Here is a 27305-nt window from a genome sequence, read left to right on the forward strand (position 1 = left end):
CTCTATGGAAACAGTATTGATTTACCCAGAACGCTCCACTGTATTCACTGCTTTCCACTTCATGTCATTCACCATTTTGAAAAGACACAATGTGGGTTCTGCCCGGTGGTCGAGTGGTCTAAGCAGCAGCACATTTGCCAGGCTCTGTGTGCTGAATGTCCTCCCTGCTCTTCTCCCCCATTTCACACTACGTTGTCCTGTTTAATTGAGAATATGGGCCGAAAAGTCATTTTAAAAAAGAACATGCATATTCAGTTTTTTGTATTATTGTTCTAAATTATTGTATTTTTCACAAATTAATAGCATTGACAATGGTCCCAATTCTCCTGATAAATAAATTAAAACTTGTAGCTCCAGGAGAACAGTGGAACAAAGAAGATTGGCGGGCTTTTAAAAATCATTTGAACACATATATAAACGCTGCAGCACAAGCTCTTATTTATCCATGTGGGTCTTTTCATTTCACTTTATCCTTTCAAACCAAACAAACTGCTCCTTGTTTATTCACGTAGCCTTTTCGTCAGCTTTTATTAATCATTTATAACCTATAACACGGCTTTGTTCATAATAGATCTATGGTTTGTACATAATAGATCCACTGTTTATGATTGATATAATAGATCCACTGTTCATATTATAATAGATCTATGGTTTGTACATAATAGATCCACTGTTTATGATTAATATTATAATAGATCCACTGTTTATGATATTATAATAGATCCACGGTTTATGATTGATATTATAATAGATCCATGGTTTATGATTGATATTATAATAGATCCATGGTTTAAGATTGATATTATAATAGATCCATGGTTTATGATTGATATTATAATAGATCCACGGTTTATGATTGATATTATAATAGATCCACTGTTAATGATTGATATTATAATAGATCCACTGTTTATGATATTATAATAGATCCACGGTTTATGATTGATATTATAATAGATCCATGGTTTAAGATTGATATTATAATAGATCCATGGTTTATGATTAATATTATAATAGATCCACTGTTTATGATATTATAATAGATCCACGGTTTATGATTGATATTATAATAGATCCATGGTTTATGATTGATATTATAATAGATCCATGGTTTAAGATTGATATTATAATAGATCCATGGTTTATGATTGATATTATAATAGATCCACGGTTTATGATTGATATTATAATAGATCCACTGTTAATGATTGATATTATAATAGATCCACTGTTTATGATATTATAATAGATCCACGGTTTATGATTGATATTATAATAGATCCATGGTTTAAGATTGATATTATAATAGATCCACGGTTTATGATTGATATTATAAGAGATCCATGGTTTAAGATTGATATTATAATAGATCCATGGTTTATGATTGATATTATAATAGATCCATGGTTTATGATTGATATTATAATAGATCCATGGTTTAAGATTGATATTATAATAGATCCATGGTTTATGATTGATATTATAATAGATCCACGGTTTATGATTGATATTATAATAGATCCACTGTTAATGATTGATATTATAATAGATCCACTGTTTATGATATTATAATAGATCCACGGTTTATGATTGATATTATAATAGATCCATGGTTTAAGATTGATATTATAATAGATCCATGGTTTATGATTAATATTATAATAGATCCACTGTTTATGATATTATAATAGATCCACGGTTTATGATTGATATTATAATAGATCCATGGTTTATGATTGATATTATAATAGATCCATGGTTTAAGATTGATATTATAATAGATCCATGGTTTATGATTGATATTATAATAGATCCACGGTTTATGATTGATATTATAATAGATCCACTGTTAATGATTGATATTATAATAGATCCACTGTTTATGATATTATAATAGATCCACGGTTTATGATTGATATTATAATAGATCCATGGTTTAAGATTGATATTATAATAGATCCATGGTTTATGATTAATATTATAATAGATCCACTGTTTATGATATTATAATAGATCCACGGTTTATGATTGATATTATAATAGATCCATGGTTTATGATTGATATTATAATAGATCCATGGTTTAAGATTGATATTATAATAGATCCATGGTTTATGATTGATATTATAATAGATCCACGGTTTATGATTGATATTATAATAGATCCACTGTTAATGATTGATATTATAATAGATCCACTGTTTATGATATTATAATAGATCCACGGTTTATGATTGATATTATAATAGATCCATGGTTTAAGATTGATATTATAATAGATCCACGGTTTATGATTGATATTATAAGAGATCCATGGTTTAAGATTGATATTATAATAGATCCATGGTTTATGATTGATATTATAATAGATCCATGGTTTATGATTGATATTATAATAGATCCATGGTTTAAGATTGATATTATAATAGATCCATGGTTTAAGATTGATATTATAATAGATCCACGGTTTATGATTGATATTATAAGAGATCCATGGTTTAAGATTGATATTATAATAGATCCATGGTTTATGATTGATATTATAATAGATCCACGGTTTATGATTGATATTATAATAGATCCACGGTTTATGATTGAGTGTTTACATTTCCGGGTTCGCACGAGCCGTCGCGTTCCGCTCGCTGCGCGCTGACGTCACGCACCGGGGCTTTCCTCCGTGACGTCAGAGCACAGCAGTAACGGAGGCGGCGGAAAAGAAAGTCCCGGACCCTCCTCAGTCGGCTCCGGCAGAACCTGGACTTGAACCTGGACGAGAGCCGGTGTCGCGGAGCTGAGAATCGGCTTGGCGGGAAGCACCGAGCGGCCTTTTCTCCCGTGGTTCCCGTGACGGCGGTGACGGCGCAGTCCGCTGTCCACAGCCGCGGAAGCACCGACCGCACCGGGCATTCGAGGCGAGGCTGACTGCAGGGAGCCGCGGAGGAGCGAGGTGAGTGGCCGGGGATGGAGCCTCCGTTGCGGGCTAGTCTCACCGCTGTTCTCCGCGTCTCCGCTGCGGGATAATTACACGCGTTTCCATTAATTAACTGCGTAAACGTTAATTACGCACGGCGGGGTCCCGTGTGAGATGTGTGCGGTGGCAGCTTGTGATGCATGAAAACGCTTGCGAGGGGGAAAATGACACGGGTTAAAGGTGCACTACGTAACTTTCTGCCACCCGCGTGTCACCATGGAGACGGGCAGCGACGCTTGAAAACGCTGCACTTTGAGTCGTGATTGAATTGAAATTACTTCCTTTGAACAGGCAACCGAATTTTCTTTGCAAACAACGAATTGTGTGGGGAAAAAAGAGCTAATTCTGTCATTAATTCCTGTTCTGAAATACATGGAATTCTTGTATTTGTTTGTTATTAGTTGAATAAAACATAAAACGAACAGAAAACACAGTAAAACAGTAAAATTCAACACTTACGCCAGTGTTTGATAGATATGTCAGTTTTCATAATCACTAAACTAGCATTTTTCAGAGTTTATTAGTAATAATGGTGTTATTGTTGGCAAGAACACTAAATATTGACTTGATTAAGTTACAAATACTTGTGATCAGCCTCAGATTTTGATGTATTTTGTCCATTTTCTTTAGTTTAGTTCGGCCCCTTATCTTGGTGGACTTTAGTTTGTGCCAGTTTTAAGCTCCACGATGCTCGTTATAAATAAGATTCTATTAAATATGCTGCAGTATTGTTCTAACGCTGCTACATTTCTGCAGTGTGGGTGAAAATACTCAGCATTTGGGAGTCAAACGTGTATAATATGTGTGTACTTTGGTTCATACTTGTGCTGCGTTCACTCTTGCACTTTAGTTCTTGTAAGTTTATTCCCATCTTTAGTTCTGATGTGGCTTTTAATCCTGTTCCACTTCTGTTCAAGTCCCGTTTTGTGCGAATGTGCGTCGTTTCTGTCCGACAATAGCCTTACGAGTTGCTCCCGCAGGTCGTGCGAGGGTTAAATTCTTCTGGAGGTCATTTCCCTGCCACTCCCCGGCGTCAGGTCACCGTTTATTTGTGTTGTGTTACTCAAATACGATCCCTGAAGTTCCTGCTCAGTCGTGTTATCGTGTGAAGAGACTCTCTATAAGATCGTGTACCTGTGTTAAGCTTTGATAAATACGTTGTTTTTGAGGGAAAGTCGCAGCGCGTGAAGTTTCTAAATGGTTTCTGTAGTCGACTCAAAGTGGATGTGACGAAACGGGTCAGAAGCTGTGAAAACTATGAAGTATCTCAATGTATTTTACCCAATCTGCACTCAAAAGTACTAGTAAACGGTGTATGTTCATGTTAGGGAAACGTTAAAATAGATTAAAACTCATGATTCACTCAAAATCTTCAGCTAACTCGCTCCATATCTTTTCCTTTTTAACTGTTGTCCCATATAAATCCTTTTAATCGAAGTAAAATAATAATATAATTTTTTAAAAAGATTAAAAAATTAAAAAAAGATTAAAATTACTTTTTTAAATTTGACAAAAAACGTTGAATTTTTAAAAAAAAATTCACAGCTCTGTCAGTTTAACAATAAATATGATAAAAAAGTTTATAAATGGCGTGTTTTTTGCACAATTGAAACAGGGATTTGCTACTTGCAGATGGCATTAAACTTCAAACTAAAAGACGTTTGTGCACGCTAATTTCAGCCATTCATTGCATTTTCCAATATATTAACGATTAATCTTGCAGCTGTAAACGTAATTGTATTAATGAATCGTGAATTAAATCTTTTGTGTGTCGATAATTAGCGTCGCCGCAGTGAAAAACAGGCGCGCGAATGATTCCTTTATGACATTTCTTTGTTCAGGCACAGCTCTTTCTAGCTTTTTCGTCACCTATAAATCACGATTTCGCTTGTCGCCGTTCGAGATCGAAGAGCCCGCACTTCCCGTCTTTTCATAGCTTCTGTTGCCTCTCTGAAAACATTGGCGTTCATCTTCTGTGTGTGTGGGTGTAACCGGAGCTGCGTCTTGCGTCGTGGCATTACCTCACCCGCCGTCAAGAGTCCGCGTCCCGTTACGAGTCTCGTCTTTCGCACAACGAGCCGCTTTATCGGGCAGATTTGCTTGGGCTGAACCTCGTCCGCCGAAACGTTACACCGGTCGCCCTGTTTACTGCAGCCCGAGCCGAAATGCAACATTTTCTCAACACATCTTTTGACGGGAGAGTTTCAAGCAGTGTTTGTTTTATCGCGTGTGAGTTTTCGGGGAAAAAATGACGCTAAAACGCCAACGAGAATGTGCCGTGAAATGTAGGGATGCAAGAAAATCGCCCTGTTTACCGCGGCCCGAGCTGAAACGCAACATTTTCTGAACACATCTTTTGACGGGAGAGTTTTCAGCAGTGTTTGTTCGATTGCGTGTGAGTTTTCGGCATTTTTTTTTCAGCCTCCAGATGTCGCCAAAACGCCAACGAGAATACGCCGTGAAATGTAGAGATGCAAGAAAATCGCCTTGTTTACTGCGGCTAGAGGCGAATCGCTACATTTTTTGAACACATCTTTTGACGGGAGAGTTTCAAGCAGTGTTTGTTTGATCACGTGAGTTTTCGGCGTTTTTTTTAAGCCTCCAGATGTCGCCAAACCGCCAAAGGGAATGCGCCGTGAAATGTAGAGATGCAAGGAAAAAACACAATTTCAATGGTCGCAATTGGCAAAACGTAAAGTCTGCAATTATTTAAGTTTGCATTCTGTACAAACCCGTGCTAACCCTGTAGTTTAGACTGCTGAAATTAATTTTATTCTTGTATTTAGCGGTCCGTATTTCAGTCTTTCTCTCACATGATGGTTTAAAAAGCGCTCGTTTGAACAGAATGTAACTACTAAAACATAAATCGCAACGTTTGTCAGAACAATTATATCTTATCGCCAAAAGTCTCAACAGTAATATCAAATTATACAGCAAGATCCTTTGGTCATTGTTTTGTTGCAGCAGAGGCTAAAAAACACAAGGAACTACATAGACCATGATCCTTTGCTCCATTTCAATGCAGACAACATAAACAAATAACAGTTTTTAATATTATTGCAGTAAAAATCATTCCGCGAAATGCATATCCTGATAATATCATTCCATTTGTTATGTTACGTGTTTATTTCGCACTTCAAAATGACCTTTTGTAAACCTATTTAACAGGCTAAAAACAATGGCTTATTATTGCTATGACGTATTTATCATATAATAATATAGTAATATAACGTGGTGGTGTGAGCAGATGTAACTTTGCTTTTCTCATGGCTCAAACTCAGGTTCAAATATGAAAGATTGGTAATTTGTCGCTGACACAAAAACTGTTAAAAAAATAAAAAAAACTGCTATAAATAAGCTTAAGTACTTATTTAGTGTCTCATAAAAGTTACGTATTCGACCATCTACAGCTCAAATCTTAACGTACTACAATACATAACAACAACTTGTGCAAGATAAATATATACATGATAAAAATGGAGCAACAAAAATGATCTATTATTTTATTAAAGTTGATATAGTAATGTAATTAGACTAAGAGTTAAATAAGCTTACCTACAGTAACTCTAGAAATTACACTTTTGAAATATAGTCCTTTGTTTGAGCCTGCCTCTGTAGTTGCTTTTATTTATTTATTATTATTTTTTCTAGCAGCGCCCCCTGGTGGTGGGAGGGGGGCGTGTCCGGCTCGAGCGTCGCGCAGCGTTGCCTCCGAAGCGGCTCGCATTAAAGTTTCAGGACTTCAGCAGCGCGGCTCCTCCGGCACCGCTCTAATTATAGCATTTGGAATCACTCGGCTCTACGCAGCATCACGTCGGACCTTGAACGCACCGCGCGCACACACACACACACACACACACACACGCACACGCACACGCACACAGCACACACACATACACACACGCACACGCATACATACACACACACACGCACACGCATACATACACATCACACACACACGCACGCACGCACACACACACACGCACACGCGCACACACACACACAGCACACACACACACTCGCACACACACACACACACACACACACAGCACACACACACACAGCACACACACACACTCGCACACACACACACACACACACACACACACACACACACAGCACACTCGCAGCACACACACGCACACACAACACACACACGCAGCACACACACGCACACACAACACACACACGCACGCACGCGCAAACACGCACACACACACACAGACACACACACGCGCACACACACACACGCACACACACGCACACGCGCACACACACACACACACACACAGAGAGAGGGTACTAATGAGAGACGGCGTTAAAGTCCGATTGAGTCCATCTGCCTCCCACGGCTGTTCCTCTTCGCGCCGCTCCAGGCTTTAAAAAAGAGAGATGTTTAAATGTTTAAGAAAAGCAGGACAAAACAACATATTCATCACTTCACAGTCAAAGGGACAAATCCTTAATGGTTATAGCATTAGCGGCGCAATGCTAAAATGAGGAACTCAATTTCAATGCAAAGAAAAGGCCCGATAACTCCCATCAGAGATTAACAGTGACTGCTCATCCGTTTGTTCCAGAAATACAAATCCCACTAATTTTTCCCATCAGGATACAAAAAAAAAAGAATAACGAGCTATAATTTTATTTCAAAATCTGTAATCAAAAGTTTTGAATGTGTGTTTTTTGTGCTGAAAACAACCAACCATTTGTATCAAACGCTCTACAATTTGTCCTTCAGTGTCATGTTTGGCTCCACTTCCTCCTGGATGCTGAATATGACATCTGTAGCGGGTTTTTTAATCGTTGCCCAGGGACATTATTTCTGTGTAAAAACATGAAATCCGCCCACACATTTCAGTCGGTTTCAGCTCTTGCCTCTGAGTCGAGTCCTTGGAAGTCGAGTCCTTGGAAGTCGAGTCCTTGGAAGTCGAGTCCTTGGAAGTCGATTCCTTGGAAGTCGCGTTCGTTCGCCGGCAGGACACGAAGAGCCATTAGATCCGGCATCGCTCCAAAACACGCCCACAAGTGCACGGCAAATCCAATCACTGCTAAATGTGCATCTGCGGCGACTATTACGGCGTGAATATTCTGTACTGTCAATGAAAACACTGGAGACGCTTGTGTTTGTGAAGAATCCTGCACTATAAACTTAATCAACTGCGGAGTATCGTCGTCTTAGCCGGAGATCGTCACGTTATCCCGGCGGACATCCTAAGGAAAACGCAAAGTTTGACATGGTCTATAAGAGATCTTCTACTGAGAGTGTTTTTCAGACTTCCTATAAGTGATCTGTTCTTCTGTATCTACCTCTGTATCTACCTGCGTTGCATCAATGAAATTTCCCCATGTGGGACAATAAAGGAATATCTTATCTTATCTTATCTTATCTTAATCGTGTTCAGGGTTCACAGGGTTCAGTCACTACAATAAGATAAGATAAGATAAGATATTCCTTTATGGCATTTTAACAGACTTTTACCTCCTTTTTGTTCTATTTATTGCATTTTATCCTTGTCGGTTGCAGGCCTGATACAAGTTCATCGATTAATCATAGTTTATTGTTTATTTAAATGGTGCTATGAGCTGAGGAAAGAGGTTTTATGTGCAGTAAATTACCCAAAAGGACATTGGAAAGCGTTTGTGTTTTAATGTTCCCCGTGGCATCATTTTAATCGAATGTATTAAACATTTCTTATTCACGCGCTTTTGCAATCCAAACAACAAACTGATCAATCCAAAGAATAATCACTAGATTAATCGATAAACAAAATTATTGTTAGTTCCCGCCCTGGTTGGTTGAAATATTATGCTTTTTCTACATTTATGCGGAACTTTATTATAATTTAAATGTTCTCTATAAATAAACGATGATTGCTCTTGATCTCTTTTAAAACATTATATTTTACACACATATTTACTCAAGTGTCGACATGAACTATTATTATTATCAATAGACACTAATTATCCAAGCTCACATCTAAAACAATAATACATTCAGCTTGGAAATATGTACGAAAATTGCTGCGTTGCAATAGAAAAGTGCAAGAACAGAAACAAACAATGTCTAAAGTAATAATAATAATACACAAACAGCTCCTTATACGGGCATTTCCCTGCACGGTTCCACTTCCTGCTGCCTCTCGTCAGAGAGAGAGAGAGAGAGAGAGAGAGAGAGAGAGAGAGAGAGAGAGAGAGAGAGAGAGAGAGAGAGAGAGAGAGAGAGAGAGAGAGAGAGAGAGAGAGGAGAGAGAGAGAGAGAGAGAGAGAGAGAGAGAGAGAGAGAGAGAGAGAGAGAGAGAGAGAGAGAGAGAGAGAGAGAGAGAGAGAGAGAGGAGAGAGAGAGAGAGAAGAGAGAGAGAGAGAGAGAGAGAGAGAGAGAGAGAGAGAGAGAGAGAGAGAGAGAGAGAGAGAGAGAGAGCGAGAGAGCGAGAGAGCGAGAGAGCGAGAGAGCGAGAGAGCGAGAGAGCGAGAGAGCGAGAGAGCGAGAGAGGAGAGAGAGAGAGAGCGAGAGAGAGCGAAGAGAGCGAGAGAGAGCGAGAGAGCGAGAGAGCGAGCCAAAACCCAATTAAATATGAATTTCACAAGCCAGAGCTTCAATTTGTCACATTTAACGCACAAAATAGTCACATCTCGTCTTCTAAAGTCTGAACTCTGCTCCAAACCTGTGGACGTGACTCGTTTAAAAAGACCCGAGCTGAACGCTGACAATATGAAATGATTGGATCTCATTAGAAACAAAAATGAGTTGCACAGCTGATAATCACTGTACCCATTGTTTTAACCCCAGCGTCACTGATGCAATGATTCAGCTGCGATTGCCAGGCGACGCTGACGTCTTTCCAGCCAAAACGTGTCATGTTTTCATCAAAACAAGGCTTGCACTCATTACAACACCGACATTGCAGTACATTTGACCCTGTTTTTTCAGGCAATCGCTTTATTTATTTAAGTTATTTACCTGTTTGCTTGTCCCTGGCCTTTAATTTGCCGCTATCGTTGAAAGCGCAGACGTGCAAAAGATCCAGAAATGATGCGCTCGATCGAAAATAAAAGGAAAAAGACTATTGTAAGGATTCTTATTATTTTATTATTATTTTCAGAAATCACATCCAGCAGCACATTCAGTTGAAGAAATGTTTAGATTTCATGAATTGAATGATATTATAAGAGGTTTTAGAGACTTTTTCACAGTTTGTAACTCAACTTTGATCACATTTTCAGCTCTTTCAGACGAATAAAAGCTGATTATTTTCATCTAATTGTATTTTTAGTTTGCCTTTGAGCCAGTGTGGGGCTTTCTTTCTTTCTGTCTGTCTTTCTTTCTGTAGTACTTTTGAGTTTGACCGAAACGGACATAAGTGGCTTGGATTGCACAAACAAACGGATTCGTCAGCGTCTCGGCGATTTACTCAAGACAGCTATCGGCTAATTGTCTCCCATGAGCTTACCCCAAAGACACTGACCGAGGGGGCCGCCCGCTGTGTGCCGGGACCCTGTGGATTAAACACTTTAGAGATGTTTAAATCAAACTCGACGTGCGCCAGCGTCTGCGTTGTCCAAACATTTGTCTGCAGCTCAGATCAGGGCTCTGATCCTGACTGATGAGACCCGCTTTAGCGCTGAGCCAAAGCAAATCCCCTCCACACGACAAAACAACAAAGCAAAACGTGTAACGAGTAAAAGTGTGACTCAAAGCAACTATCACCGACATGTAGAATATTAACGCAGTGATTTAAGGTTGTAAATATATTGTAAACGCATCACTTTGGGTGAAAAGGAGACCGCAGCACTTTCTCTTAGCATGCTAATGTTTGTTAGCTTTACCCGGGCCGGCGTAGGTGCAATATCTACTCGAGTTCGGCTGCGGCTGTTCGGGGTCTGCGTTCTGATTGGACGGGGAGTGGGAGCGAAGCATCTGATTGGTTGTTCCTCTCGCTAAAGCAGAAGTTTAGAACCGAGCAGTAATGTGGTATAATATCAACCAAATGGCTCTTTTTTGTGTTGAAAATCGTTACTATTGCGCATCAAGCACGACGAGTATCAACACTAGATACTCATTTGAAGTACCACTACTACTCACTACTGACATAGTTTAGTATTATCTTGATCCATCCAGTAATATTGAAGAAACTGCTACTATTTTGTGTGAAAACGTCATTGTTTAAAGGTGCAGAATGGGACGTTTTAATCAGTTTCATGAGTGTTTTTATTGCTAACATTTTTTGAAAAGCATTCATTTTCACCGTCAATGGGGTCGTTCCTCCACAGATCCGGCCTGTAATCTGGTCTGGCGGAGCGCAAAGCCACTGGCAAGCAGGAGAAAAGTCCCGCAGTGCTCCTTTAAAACAGAACGCAGTATCGTAGCATCGAAAGCTGTGTCAAGTTTCGTATATAAACTGGTTTAAGCCTCATTCACCTTCTAAAATTAGGACAGAAAAACGTGAAAGTACACACACATGAAAGTACACACACATGAAAGTACACACACATGAAAGTACACACACACGAAAGTACACACACACGAAAGCACACACACACGAAAGCACACACACACGAAAGTACACACACACGAAAGTACACACACACGAAAGTACACACACATGAAAGTACACTCACATGAAAGTACACACACATGAAAGTACACACACATGAAAGTACACTCACATGAAAGTACACACACATGAAAGTACACACACATGAAAGTACACACACATGAAAGTACACACACACACAATGAAAATGTCCTACGTCGTTTACGTCTAAGGCTTTATTGTCCTGTCTATAACACACGCGCACAAGGCCCTTACAAAAGAGCATTCAACCCGTGCCAAAATGTTCTTTCTGAATCCATTTCCTGGTATTGTGCTTGGCAGGTTCAGATGCCTTTCCAGAGAAATAATAAACAAAACGATTCTGGGGAAAAGACGAGCCGGTTAATAAATAATGAGTTTGGTTTGAATGGACGGGAGATAAGGCCGTGTCAGTATCTGGACACGTCAGTCTGAACTCGACAAACATTTACGTCATCGGGTCGAGTTGGTTTTATTAAAGGGACTCGATCTGACTTTTGTATCTTGGAATATCATGTTCAAAAAGTGCAGTTGTTTTGAAAAAGTGAAAAAATAACTCATGACTAATGCTGCGCTTTGAAAGGCTTTTTATTGGATGAGGACCATGAGGACGCAGCTGCCAATGCCGGACGATTTGAACCAATCGGAGATGTTCTTGGATGAGGACCATGTGGAAGTGACTGTCCTTGTTGGACCTCGCTGTGAGAAGAGGGACTGAACTGGCGAGCTCACGAGTCCTTCTCAAGGGTTGTTCTTCACTCATGGGTCAAAATCAAGCACCGATGTCTGTCCTATTCAAGTTAAATTCAGATTATACAGTTAAAGTTCAGATTATACAGTTCAAATTCAGATTATACAATTAGAATTCAGATTATACAATTAGAATTCAGATTATTCTAGTACAATTCTTAGACAAGTAAAATTGATTATTAATTATATAAGTCAAATTCAGATTATACAATTTGAAATTCAGATTATACAAGTAAAAATTATTCATGCAAGTAAAAAATGTGTATTCAGAGCGCGGTTAGAGCTCTCCCAATAAGGGTTCGATTCCCAACACCACATGCTCTCTCTGGATGGAGGCTGCATGTCCTTCCCGTGTTACTGTGGGTTCTCTCCAGGTTTTCTGGTAAAGACATGCACGTGATGGGTAAAATTGAAACCTGTAAACTGCCCCTTCCCCTCATGGGAACAAGCGGTAGAAGATGAATGAATGAACTCATGTTATACAAGTAAAGTTCAGTTCTGATTCACTACAAGCAGGGTTCATAAAATAGTTTTATGAACTTTGCGTGGATAAGAGGCAGAATATTGTGCTCCAAAAATAGCTCATCCTGTGGCTCATAAGCTTTCCTCTGTCCGTCTCGTATATATTCGTGAGTCTACAGAGTTCTGCTGCTGCGTCAGTCACAGTCTAGATTTACTGAAGTGAAACCAGAACTACGGACCAGGTCTAGTCCAGATTTATCCCACTGACACAATGAAACATAAAGCTCTGTCCCCAAAACCTTTCACCTTCTGACCCACTTCAGAAGGTTCACTAGCAAGAACCACAACCCCAGCTACGATGCAAAGTGTTTATTGACATACGAGAAACATAAAACACAAATGTACAGAAATGTATGCAGTTTTGGAGCTTCTGGCGATGAGGGTTGCAGTCCCCCAGACCCCCATCTACGAGATAAATAAGAAGAATTAGAAGAATTAAAAAAGGGTGAGAGGGAGAGGTACGAAGTCACGAACGCTGATGTGTGGGACCTGGATGCTTAAATAGTGTAGCCGCAGGAAGGGGCGTGAAAGGGGTGTGGTCCTGCTCCCGAACTTAAGAAAACAACTTATCTTCATTTAAATCTAAATTTTACAGTATGGATTTAAACTTATCTGTCTTGCAAATATTCATTTATAGTTTTTTATTGAAACATAACTTGAACTATGTGCATTTACGGTCTAGGGCACAGCACAACAAAATATCCTGTCTGTTTAGTGAAAAAAATGTTTTATTCTGAAGTTTAAAGGGGCTGTATCCGATGTTTGTCACGTAATAAAGCTAAATCTGTTTTGCCCCTGCAGTACAAATGTAAAAAAATCAGCTCTTAGGGTCAATATGAGACCGCTGTGTGCCGTCTGCATCGAATAATAAAGTGTTTCGTTCTTCCAGAAGCCAAAAAGTACACTCATTTTTGTGACTGTGATGGCAAAACTCCACTCTGGTTCCTGAAAAGCGCTGATAAAGTCATCGCGGTGAATATTTTGGAGGCTCAAAATGTGTTGAAAATGAGCAATACATTTGTACCACTGCAGTTCTTTTTATTGCATCTTTAAAAATTGGATAAAACTCAAGGTACAGCGTCTTCTTCTCTCTGATATTACTGCTCATGGATGTGTTCAAAACTTGCACCGTGAACTGGATCCTGATTCATTTATTTTTTCTAATGAAATGAATAACATCTACACCAGAAACGTTACACTCAAGTTGCAACTGAACCAACAAGGAAGTGTTGAGTTGTTTGCACCACTCAACACATTTTCTAAAGAATATACAAGTTTGACAAGGACAAGTGCGTCCTCCTCCGTCCTTCTCCGTGTGAACAGAGCGCGGCCTGAACATGTGGTGGCGTGTCGTTGCGTTAAGTGTAATTTAATTTTGCGGCTCCGCCCCTGTGGATCCAGCTGATCTCCAGAAGCTTCTGACTCACCTCTGTTTTAGACTCTGCTGCATCATGCTAGCGTTTGACACTCTGACTTCTGTGCTGACAAAAAATAAATAAACTATTACTGATGTTCATAAATAATACTATTTATTCTTGAATATTTTCTATATATATATATATATTAATACATTTCAGCCTTTATTTGGCTTAAATTAAATTACAAAGTCTCAAAATAGACTCCGCCTTGACACTCTAGCTTCTGTGATGAATGAGGCTATTCTTTTAAAGCCCCAGCACGTAACTTTTCAGACAAAAAAATAGACTAAGATCATAGTACATTTCTTTAGTTTTGGATGTTTTTATTGCCCTAAAACACACAAAAACTAATGTGACAAGGCGACTACAAAATAATCGTATTTTGATGTTAGTTTTTGTTATCTGAGCTATATAAAACACAAAAAATATCTTTTATAACAAAGACAGCGACTGTATTACATCAACATTTAAAAAAACAAATAAATAATGCATTTTATTCTTATATATATTTAAATCTCAATCATTTTTTATTTATTTTTTCAAATATATTTCAGTCTTAAATTAAATTGCAAAGTTTCAATATACAATACATATAATTGTTTGACTAATCTGATAATAGCTTAAACTAATTGTGAATGAAAAACATGACCCTCCAGTTCAGTTTGTCGTTTTCATCACATCGCTCACAGATATACACGTTTTGAGTGACCACAACAGGCAGAAGTAAAGTTTGATTGTTTCTTATGAAAAATAAATAAATTGGATGATTAATAATAAGGTTGTGAACAAGCACAAGGCTTTAATGCCATTTAACACAAACCAAAATATTGAAATGTATTCCTTCAACATCTACACTCTGTTCCAAAGCGCATGTTTTTACTGCCAGAGGATCATGGACTCAAAGCAATAAGTGTGCTCTGTGAACAATTACATCTTGATTCAATTAAAATGTGAATAATTGCACAGCCCTAATAGACCACGGGACAAAGACGACAAAAGAAACAGGACATCCTGAGGCGGCAGTGTCTCTGTGGGAGAACATTTACCCACAAACCACCAGCATCAGCACCAGCGCTTCACATGCAGGACACTTCACATGCGGGACACTTCACATGCGGGACACTTCACATACGGGACACTTCACATGCGGGACACTTCACATGCGGGACACTTCACATGCGGGACACTTCACATACGGGACACTTCACATGCGGGACACTTCACATACGGGACACTTCACATGCGGGACACTTCACATGCGGGACACTTCACATGCGGGACACTTCACATACGGGACACTTCACATGCGGGACACTTCACATGCGGGACACTTCACATGAGGGACACTTCACATGTGGGACACTTCACATGCGGGACACTTCACATGAGGGACACTTCACATGCAGGACACTTCACATGCAGGACACTTCACATGCAGGACACTTCACATGCGGGACACTTCACATGCGGGACACTTCACATGCGGGACACTTCACATGCGGGACACTTCACATGCGGGACACTTCACATGAGGGACACTTCACATGCGGGACACTTCACATGAGGGACACTTCACATGCAGGACACTTCACATGCAGGACACTTCACATGAGGGACACTTCACATGCGGGACACTTCACATGAGGGACACTTCACATGCGGGACACTTCACATGCGGGACACTTCACATGCGGGACACTTCACATGAGGGACACTTCACATGCAGGACACTTCACATGCAGGACACTTCACATGCAGGACACTTCACATGAGGGACACTTCACATGCGGGACACTTCACATGAGGGACACTTCACATGCGGGACACTTCACATGCGGGACACTTCACATGAGGGACACTTCACATGCAGGACACTTCACATGCAGGACACTTCACATGCGGGACACTTCACATGAGGGACACTTCACATGCGGGACACTTCACATGAGGGACACTTCACATGCAGGACACTTCACATGCAGGACACTTCTTTCTGTAGCATCAATGTAGTGTAGGCATGGCAAGATTATACGGTTTATGGATAATCGTGATTATTCAGGTCACAATGTGAGGAACAGTATGTTTTAGACCACGAGAAAGAAAGAAAATGAATCTCACAGACAATCGTGAATAATCGTTAAATGTTTTTTATCACAATAATCGTAAAACAAACTAACATTTGATATTGTGACACCCCTAATGTAGTGTGGGTAAATGATTGGCTTTTTGTCACCAAAAACAAGTGTTGAGAAAAGCTCTATAATAAATCACATTATTATTATTATTATTATTTGTAGTAGTAGTAGTAGTATTATTTGTATTTATTATTATTATTATTATTATTATTATTATTATTATTATTATTATTAGTAGTAGTAGTAGTAGTAGTAGTAGTAGTAGTAGTAGTAGTAGTAGTAGTAGTAGTAGTAGTATTTTATTATTAGTTATTGTATTTTTAAATTATTATTATTAGTAGTAGTAGTAGTATTATTTATCATTATTAGTATTATTATTTAGTATTATTATTATTATTGTTAGGCCCAAGCGCCCACAAGCTGGCGAGAGGCCTATTAGTCCCCCTCCTCTTGCGGCGGTAGTAGTAGTAGTAGTAGTAGATCATTATTATGTGTATTATTATTATGATCATTATTATTCTGTTCTGAGTGTGATTTTTCCGCTGCAGTAACACGAGCCTCTCTGACCATGATCCCAGTGTCCTGAACACACTGTCTTTGTTCATGCACAAACTCAGACTCTTCACCTGATAACCTCACGTAACACGGCAACCAAGACCAAGTGTCACCAAAGAGGAGGAGTTTGAACTTGTTTTAATTGAATATACATTTGAACGAAAGTAAAAGTAGATCTATGTTTTCTGTTTATGATGAAGCTGTAGTGCAAAGTAACAAATTACAAAAGTAAAAGTAACATTTGTTTACTTTACTGAACTGGACTTGAAAAGAAAAACTTGCTTCCATTACATTTGGTTTGAGCAGTTATTATTTTTTTTCATGTTCATGGCCACATCCTTCCAAAGGTTTTGAATTCAAGCTTTGAACAAACACGAATATATATTTAAAATGAATTAAATTGACTTGAATTTATTTTGATTATTAACTTTCACTTGTTTGGACCTGGCTTATGTTTAGTCTACAGTTTAGTCACGCAGTTTGGTCTGGGCTGTAGTCCCGTGGCACTGATAAGGCTCAATAATACTAGATATAAACGTAGAACTCGACAAAAGAACAGTAAACAATAGAAAAACAAGCACAGAAAACAACATCATGACACAAACAAAAAGATAACATTTATTCCAAGTCTGGTAAACCTGTCCTTTTCCAAATTAAGTCAGAATGTGATGTTTTTTCCCCATCTTCCGTACGTCAGTCATGTCTTTTTTCCTGCCGTCTGGAGTATGCTCCAAAAGTATCCATCCACTGTGTCCACGGCAGGAGTCTTGAGGCCCAAGTGCGTCGTTCTGAAATCACGTGGGATTCTGGCGTTAAAACCAGTCCGTGTGGGGCTTTGTTAGTCTCCGTCCCGTGACACGTGACCGCGGTTTGCCTCCTGGCTGCCACCGTTTCTCCAGCGTTTGCATTTCCTTGTGAATAACAAGCACTTTGACACAGAGTTATGAAAAAACGTGACGCATCTTTCCAGCTGAACGCTTTCCAAATGCGCCACCTCCTTGTTTTATGTGTGTGTGTGTGTGTGTGTGTGTGTGTGTTTCTGTTTCCGTGTGTGTGTGTGTGTGTGTGTGTGTGCTTCTGTGTGTGTGTGCTTCTGTGTGTGCGTGCTTCTGTGTGTGTGTGTGTGTGTGAGTGAGTGTGCGTGTGTCTGTGTGTGTGTGTTTCTGTTTCTGTGTGTGTGTGTGTGTGTGTGTGTGCTTCTGTGTGTGTGTGTGTCTGTGTGTGTGTGTGTGTTTCTGTTTCTGTGTGGGTGTGTGTGTGTCTGTGTGTGTGTGTGTGTGTTCTTCTGTGTGGGTGTGTGTTTGTGTTTCTGTGTGTGTGTGTGTGTGTGTGTGAGTGAGTGTGCGTGTGTCTGTGTGTGTGTGTTTCTGTTTCTGTGTGTGTGTGTGTGTGTGCTTCTGTGTGTGTGTGTGTCTGTGTGTGTGTTTCTGTTTCTGTGTGGGTGTGTGTGTGTCTGTGTGTGTGTGTGTGTGTTCTTCTGTGTGGGTGTGTGTTTGTGTTTCTGTGTGTGTGTGTGTGTGTGTGTGTGTGTCTGTGTGTGTGTGTGTGTGTGTGTGTTTCTGTATGTGTGTGTGTGTGTGCTTCTGTGTGTGTGTATGTCTGTGTGTCTGTGTGTTTGTGTTTCTGTGTGTTTGTGTTTCTGTGTGTTTGTGTTTCTGTGTGTTTGTGTTTCTGTGTGTTTGTGTTTCTGTGTGTTTGTGTTTCTGTGTGTTTGTGTTTCTGTGTGTGTGTGTTATGTCACTGTCCTCCTGGTCCTGGTCTGTCCAGAACCAGAGGAGAGTGTGAAGTCCTCAGCCTGTTCTCGTCCATCTGTCGGTGCGGGAGCAGCAGGTTGCCGCTGGCTACAGCCCGAAGGCCACGTTCGAGGAAAGCGACATTTAGATTTCGCATTACGTAGACAAAATGTGACCTCTGCGTACGTGCACGCGCTTCAGGAACTTCGGGTAACGTGTCAGCGGCTGCGGCCACGACGTATTCTCACTTGAATGTGGATCGTTGCAATTGCACCGCCGATTATTTTTCGATTAGTGCAGCATCAAACGATTATTATATTGTACAAATATATTATGCAGCCAAATAAAGGTAGAAATGTGGTGACCTGAAGTCCTCTAGACAGACAATATGTATGAATAAAGTTTATTGTGTTAGAAATAGTTTATTCTTTTTTGACATTTTGATTTAATAATATGGCTAATAATATATCTTTGTTATAAAAAGCTGTTTATGTTTTAGAGTCTGCAGTCATAGGTTTCAGCTTCTTATTTATAGATATGGTGAGTACTTTATAGCTGATATGATGTAATCTTTTTAATCATTAATTGCTATTGTAACGGCGCACTGAAACCCATCATCACTCTGAAACCCAAATACAATTAATCACAATTAGTCGATTAAGGCGAGACAAAATCTTAAATGTAAAGATATCAATAGTTTACTCATATAAATGTAAGACAAAAATATAATAACAAGTTTTCCATCACGTACTGTAAATACAGAAATAAGATGAAAAATTGCAAATATTTGGAACATTTAAATCAGGAAAAATGGACAGCGCCAGGTTTCAATTGTGCCCAAGTATAAATTATATTCCAGCTAATGTCCATGTACGTTTAAACATGTTTTTAATCATTTTTGTACAATAGGCTGGCCTGTAGCGTAGTGTAAACACATACCTCTTACACGTTCGATAGTAAGTGCTTGAATAATCGGCTGAAATATCTTTCCACACGTTTTTTCTCTCACTTGAACCTGCTGAAACCCACTACAAACTGCTCCTCCAGCGTTACTCGCAGCCTTTTGGATGAAACTGGCGGCGAAAGGAGCCCGAGCTGGCAGCGTTTCATAACCAGCGCAAAAGCAGTGTCGGCGTGGTCCGGCTCTCCAGATGGCGCCGGTGCGTGGGACGGCCGGCGAGTAGAAATGTGACGCCGCCGCGGTTTTAAAGAGGAGGCCGTTAAAAGTCCACCATTGGTAGTTTTCAGATGTCGTGGTGATGTGGTGACGAGAGAAAGCGGATCATGCTGTGTTTTAACGCAAGAAAGGCCTGGAACGATCCGCGCAATTAATCGTATAATCGTCATTTGAATTGTTATTCTTGTTGCTTACAAAGATGTTCTATGCTGGACCATGAGTCTCACCCCCTGCAGGACACTCTCTCCGCTCTGGAGAGCAGCTTCAGTGAGAGACTGATCCACCCTCGCTGTGTGAAGGAAAGGTTCCGTAGGTCTTTCCTTCCTGCTGCTGTCAGACTTTATAACAAAAACTGTTAGTACTGAACACTCGAAATACTGACCTAACCTAATACTGATGTGCAAATCTGTCATATGTGCAATTGCTGTTGGAATTCATGTGCAATCCATGTGCCGTCGTGACACATATTCATGTGCAATTACTTTCGTGATCACATGCAATGGTATTTATGTATTTATTTATTTGTCTATGGGAGTTTTTATTTATTTATAGGAGATCTTCTACTGAAAGTGTTTTTCAGACTTCCTATAAGTGATCTGTTCTTCTCTATCTACCTCTGTATCTACCTGCGTTGCACCAATGAAATTTCCCCATGTGGGACAATAAAGGAATATCTTATCTCATCTTATCTTAATCGAAAGTACGATTGATGCGCTCGTTCTGGCACTTAAAGCCTGGGGCAAAGCATCACTAATACAATATAAACTCCACTTACACTAAGAATATAACGATTCTCAACACCGATTTTGATACCGCGATGATACCGTATTTTCGGGACCATAAGTCGCACCAGCCAAAAAATGCATAATAAAGAAGAAAAAAACATATTCAAGTTGCACTGGAGTATGAAATGCGGTTGCAAGTGTGAAAATAACAAATAATATCACATATAAGTTGCACCCTGGCCAAAACTATGAAAAAAGCAACTTATAGTCCGGAAAATACGGTAATTAGAAATCTGTTTTTAGATCAATGTTTTAGACAACATACTGGCATTTTCAATACAAAATAACAGTAATTTCGAAACATCTTCTTTTTTACAGTTCTTATACTTGTTCACTGGTTCAGCTCGAGACCATTCTAAAACTTTCAATAAATTAACATTTTGTCCTGTTTATGTGATTTTTTTCTTTTTTTTGTATCGATACTTGCTCAAATGAGTATCTAATTTCAACACTAGTTTTAGTATTGATTGATCAGATTTTCGATACTTTTGACCACCACCCTCCAACATATGTGGTTCTACAGGTTCATTTTGACAGTGTAGAAGTAAAAGCATGACATAATCGCGATTTCAATTATGAACTAAATAATCTTCATGATATTTTTAGACATAATCAAGCAGCGCAACCTAAACCTGATCGTTTAAATAAGCTATTCATCCACTATTGATCTATTCCATTCCACTAAATGGCCATAAACCTCGACTAAATTATACAATGCAGGTTTGAGCGACAAATCTAATCCGTTTTGAATCAAAGTCACATTTTGTAAAACTTTGTAAAACGTCATGTACTCTCTCAGTTAGATTTCAATTTGAGTGTTGCTGAGTTCAGTCCACTGCACACTGCTTAATAACCCGCTCGGGCGTAAAACGTGTTGTTTTGGGCTGAGTACAGAGCAGAGTGATGGAAAAACTGGGCTAGATTTCGCTATTTTTCACATCACCGATTATTAAAAACATTAATTGAATTGCTCAACCCTGATTTGGGGTAGTAAAAAGAAGCTCAATTAAATGATACAAAGGGTTACCTAATACTCATGTTCTTTAAGTTAATCATTATGTTTCCCGCTCTTAAAAGAACATTATTGATCATGTAAAAACCTGTTTAATGTTTCACACAGATTAATGTTTACACAAGCTACTCTTTCGCAAAAACCCTGTGTGACCTGAGAGACGTGGCATCGACTGGTTGCTATAGAAACCGTGTGTATGTGTAAAAATGTTGGCTATATTTATACGGAAAGACAGGCTCGTTCAGTGGAATTTCAAACGTGCTTTTAATCATTTGTTTTTGTGTAATTCCTCGTCTCGTCCTCCCACAGTTCATCATAACGCTGAAGGCCCAATACTGAAATGTCAAGCTACATTCTGAAAGATAATGAGTTGAAATAATGTGTTGAGAAAATTCCTTGGTACTAGACTTTGGACTAAATTGGAATTTTAATTTAAATATACCGTGATTCTGTTGGTTTTTATGTTTGGATGATGTTTACTTGTTTTTGTTTTATTTTGTAGTTTCTGGTTTTATCAGTTTGTTTACAAAATTGGAAGTTTTTTTTAAAAATAAAATAAAATATAAAACAATTCAATAAAATATAAAACATATTAATAAAACATAAATACATGATAATTAATAAATAAATAAATAAATCACCAAATCGCACCTTTTAAGAAAACAAACTTGCATAATCTTTTAATTTGGCGGTGGTGATTTGTTGCTTTTTTGGGTCAGAAGTTTACCCAGGAAACTCAAAACTTGTAATTTAATTAAATCCACACGTGAATCCGACATTCTCCGGCACAGAATGTACTTTTATACACAATAAATGAAACATAATAATAATTTATTCTCTTTAATAGTGCCACATTGTCTGATACAAACTGTACGGGAAAAGGTCCAGTTTTGTCCTTTTTATAAGATTTTCTTGCTGATTCAGCATTTGTTTACGTAGTTTCTGTAGTTTTAGTATTGATTAGTGTCTTTGTATCGCTTTTTGACAATCCTACACTGTAAATACCTAAACAAAAATGAAGTACAGTACATTATACTTCCACCATTCCAGCATCTCCTCCACAGAGACACATAACAGCAGTATTTGACTGTTTTGAATGGCTGCAGTGGGCATTAGTCATGGCTTATGTGTTCTCACCACGTCACGGTGACAAACTCTCGGAAGAAACGCTGCTCTGTGACTGGTCGATCCGCCTGCCAATCACCTGAATCCTCCATCTCACCTGCGTGCTCCCAATCCTCTGCGCGGTGACGTCTTCTGGGTCAGCGCTTCTTCTGCGGTTAATCCGAGGCGGCGCCGGGGGAAACGGGAATATTTCTGTGGAAAGTCAAAACAAGGCTTCCTCCCGTAATAAATGGTGTTTAGGAGTCATTTAGAAACAAATAAAGCTGTGTACTTGTTGTATTTTGTCCTATATATTACAGTAATCAGTACTTCACAATCATCACGCGTTGATATGGACCTGTTAAAAGAATGACATCATCCCTGGACGCTCTGCCCTCATCCCTCCCCCTTTCTCTCATTTTCTCTCTCCTTTGTCTTTCTCTCCCTCCCTCTCTCGTTCTCTCCCTCGTCTCTGTTTCCCTCACCCCCACGTCCCTCCTCCTTTCTCCCCATCCCACCCTCTCATTCCCCTCTTCCCTCCCTGTACCACTTCCGCTCTCTCTCACCTCATCATATGTCTTCTCCTTCTCTCTCTGTTTGTCTATCTCTCTCTCACTCTCCCCTCCTCCCATCTCTTTTCTCCCTCTCTCTGCCATTCTTTATCTCCTCAATCTCGGCTCCTTTCTCTCCTCTGTCTTCTCCCCTCTTGTCTTGTTTTCTCTCTTCTCTCTCTCTCCTCTCTTTTCTCTCTCCCTTGCTCTCTGTCCTCCCTCTCTTCTTCTCTCTTGTCTCTCCTTCTTTATCTCTCCCCTCTTTTCTCTCTTCCTACTTCTCCCTCACTCTCTCTCCTCCCTCCATTCTTGTTTTGTTTTCTCTCCCCTCCCGCTCTCTCTCCTCCCTCCTGCTCTCTCTCTCTCCTCTCTCCCACTCCCTCCCTCTCCTCCCTCCCCTCTTGTCTCCCCCGTTCCCTCTCTCTCCTCCCTCCCGCTCCCTCCCTCTCCCTCTCTCTCCTCCTTCCCCTCTTGTCCCTCACCTCTTCGCTTTCTCTCTCCTTGTCAATCTCTCCCTCCCCTCTTGCCTCTCTCCTCCCTCCCGCTCCCTCTCTCTCTCTCCTCCCTCTCCCTCTCTCTGTCCTCCCTCCCTCCCTCTCTCTCCCCCCTCCCGCTCTCTCTCCTCCCTCCCACTCCCTCCCTCTCCTCCCTCCCCTCTTGTCTTCCCCGCTCCCTCCCTCTCTCTCCCCTCTCTCCCTCTCTCTCTCTCTCTCTCCCCTCTCTCCCTCTCTCTCTCCCTCTCGCTCCCTCTCTTTCTCTCTCTCCTCCCTCTCGTCTCTCTCTCTCTTCCTCTCTCTCCTCCCTCCCGCTCCCTCTCTTTCTCTCTCTCCTCTCTCTCTCTCTTCCTCTCTCTCCTCCCTCCCGCTCCCCCTCTTTCTCTCTCTCCTCCCTCTCTCTCTCTCTCTCTCTCTCTTCCTCTCTCCTCCCTCCCGCTCCCTCTCTCTCCTCTCTCTCCCTCCCTCTCTCTGTCTCTGCTGCTCCCTCTCTCCCGCTCCCTCTCCCTCCTCCCTCCCGCTGCGAGGCTGGTGCCGTTGCCTCAGTAACTCTCTCCATGGCGCCGACCCACTCTCCGACTCCTCCGACACTTAAACACAAAGCGCTCGTGGATTCATCAAAACACAAACAAAGGGATCAGACTGTAGCAACACGTCCGCCTTCCGAAGCCACTGTTCAGAAGTGGAAATGTGTCGCTCGAACGGCAGCGCGTCGTTACTATGCGCTGATAATTACACGGGGACGCTCTCCGGAGCCGGATAATTAACCGAGGCGCTGTGTACACAAGTGTTTGTTAAGTGCAGGCTTCAACATGTGTGATTGTGCGGCTCATAGTGAGATGTACGCGTTTAGCAAATACTGTCGAGTACAAATGTGCCTGCAAAACTAAAAGACCACACCAGACTCTATGTAACGCACATTAACGTTTACCGTTAACTAAAAAGCAAACAGATAATGTGCATGACGATGATCTGATTACTCTCCGCACCTGTTTTTTGGGCCAAGTCAATAATGAGTTTAATCTAATATTTGTATGTGCTTGTGGCTACGGCTCCTTATGTTTGTCCCAGTTTCAAAATATGTTTTTTTTCTGTCTTGTGCTGTGTCCAGGAGCTGAAGAGTTAAAGATGATCAAACCAGAGCTGAGCCGTGGAGAGGGAGGACCGTGTGGTTCTGAGCATGCTCAGTGAGTGACTGTTACAGAGGAGCGCCTCAGCCCGGCGTCTCACAGACCTCAGACACAGCTCCTGCTCAACAGGAGGAAACACCACTAACAGCTGTATTCTCTCATTGAAGGGATTTATTCTGTGGAATGTGTTTTTGTTTTGGCAGAACCAAACGCAGTGATGTTTGACCTCGTCTGCCTTTTGGGAAATAAAAGTCTTGGATTTTTTTATGTCTCTGAATAATTTCAGCTCCGTCTGACAGCAGCCCACGCAGCGGAGGGGATTTCTCAACCTCTGAACTTGTGCAATCGCCTGTTCCGTTTGAGGCCGATCTGATAAAATGTTTCTGTGAAGAGGAGGAGTACTTCAGCCTTCTTCTCTGAGCCACATCTGTGTGTTCAGCTCAGACTCTGTTTGTCTCTGTCGCACATTAACCATGGGCTCTGAGAAGGACTCAGACTCGCCTCATTCCTCAGTGAGTGGAGTCCCAAACCCCAAATGTAAGCGCCAGGGCCGGATCTCCTTCCACAGCCTGTTCCACAGTAAACGTTCTCGGGGCCGGGCTCCTAAAGGGGCCCCAGCAGCCCCTGTGTCTCAGCCGCAGAGCCAGCCTCTGCTGCCCTCTGCTCTCATCTCTCCTCAGGAGACAGTCACACCTCTCTCAGTGCTCCAGGACTCTGCCCCTGCGCCGCTGTCCTGCAGCCAGGCGTCCCTGTCGGAGCCCGGGCTCCTGGAGTGCCCCCTGTGCCTGGTGAAGCAGCCCCCGGAGCAGCTGCCCGAGCTGCTGGGCTGCAGCCACCGCTCGTGCCTCTGCTGCCTGCGCCAGTACCTCCGCATCGAGATCACAGAGAGCCGTGTCCAGCTCAGCTGCCCCGAGTGTGCCGAGCGCCTCGTCCCCAGGCAGGTGGCCGACATTTTGGATGACCCCGTCCTGCTGGAGAAGTATGAGGAGTTTCTGCTGCGGAGATGTCTGGCCTCGGACCCCGACTGTCGCTGGTGCCCGGCTCCAGACTGTGGGTGAGTACAAAGAACTTCAACTGACAGAGATAATCTTAAGTTTTCAGTGTTTCCATCCAAATAAACAAACTAAAGGACAGACCACATGCTTGTAATAAATAATGATATGTATTAGATTAGATTTGAGCTGGAGACTTCCTTCCTCACTCAGTGACTCAGCTTCATCTTCACATCAGCACATTTAATGTCATTAGTGAGACCATTAACAATAATGACGTGAACAATAATAGTAAGTAAACCTTATGTTGGAGTCACACTGACAGACACAATAATGCTTTGTTTTGGTTACAACAATATTTTGATGACTTCACTTGAGTCAAAGGAGCTCGTGTGAGTGAAGACAGAGCCAGGACATTGTTCTGTACCTTCTGCTAATGAACACACATTATCATATTGGCAGGAACAGGAACAATGTTGTTTTACTTTCACATAAAATCTTTTCAAGTTGGACCTCAGGCTTGACCCACAAAGCCACTGCCAATCACGGCACACCAGAAGTATGAAAACAAAGGACAAACTAAAACAAACACTACTTTATCGTGAGAACATCTTATTCCGATACTGAGGGTTAAAGCAGCAGGTGGATTTGCCGACGGCCTTGTGGACTAATAGAGTTTTTATGTGGTAATTTCCCAGAAGCAGCCTTGGGTTTCACTGAGATGAAATCTAGGTCTAGACCGAGTTTACGTCATGCGACTTTATTACTGCTCGAGATGTGCCCTCTGTCTTTTGTCATGGCAATTATCTGATGGAAAGTCAAGGCAGATAAGATGGTAAACGCTTGATTACGATGCCTCGAGGTGTTTGGCAAAGTGTTACAGACTCTACTGACTTAATAGTGTTTACTGTTGTGAGGGTAAACACAGACGTCACTATGGAGCAGGTAATGGGCTTGGAAGAAATCACGGGGAGGGGTTTTCTAACATTTTGACCTGTTTTTTGGTAAATATTTATGTGGTTACAAGGCCTGTCCACATGAAAAGAAACGACCACAAAAAAGAACATCACTCTCAGATCAAGTTAAGCAAAAAGCACGATTATTGTCAATTTCAAGGACTTTACAAAACAAAATTAACATAGCAAATCTGTGGACCCAGTCGATATTTTAAGAGATTATCTGTTAGGTTATTGCTTTTAAAGAAACAGCAAATGCCTCCTATTTTAGTCAGGATTTTGGTTTAAAAAGCTTTGTCTTTGGGCTTTAATCAGTGGATTTTTATAGTAAATGTTTTATTTGGAAGACGACATACAAATAATTTTAAAATAACTTTCAATCTTAAACATTTTCTCTTAAAATTTTAGTCTGTGTCACATTAGTTTCCCCGTTTTTCGCGTCATTTT

General features: G+C 40.7%; 1 protein-coding gene across 1 annotated transcript in view; it reads left to right on the forward strand.

The window, feature by feature from the left end:
• The first annotated feature begins 2857 nt into the window (after window positions 1-2857).
• Window positions 2858-27305, forward strand: part of LOC140365150 (E3 ubiquitin-protein ligase RNF19B-like) — a 34666-nt gene continuing 10218 nt past the window's right edge. Inside the window, exons 1-2 of the mRNA XM_072451404.1 lie at window positions 2858-2947; window positions 24892-25964. Of these exons, the coding sequence (XP_072307505.1) occupies window positions 25384-25964 (581 nt within the window). The 5' untranslated portion in view covers window positions 2858-2947; window positions 24892-25383. The remainder of the gene's footprint in view (window positions 2948-24891; window positions 25965-27305) is intronic.

Source organism: Eucyclogobius newberryi, unplaced genomic scaffold (assembly GCF_026437365.1).
Source record: "Eucyclogobius newberryi isolate DKJ021-1_F unplaced genomic scaffold, fEucNew1.0.hap1 SCAF_186, whole genome shotgun sequence".
Classification (NCBI taxonomy): Eukaryota; Metazoa; Chordata; class Actinopteri; order Gobiiformes; family Gobiidae; genus Eucyclogobius; species Eucyclogobius newberryi.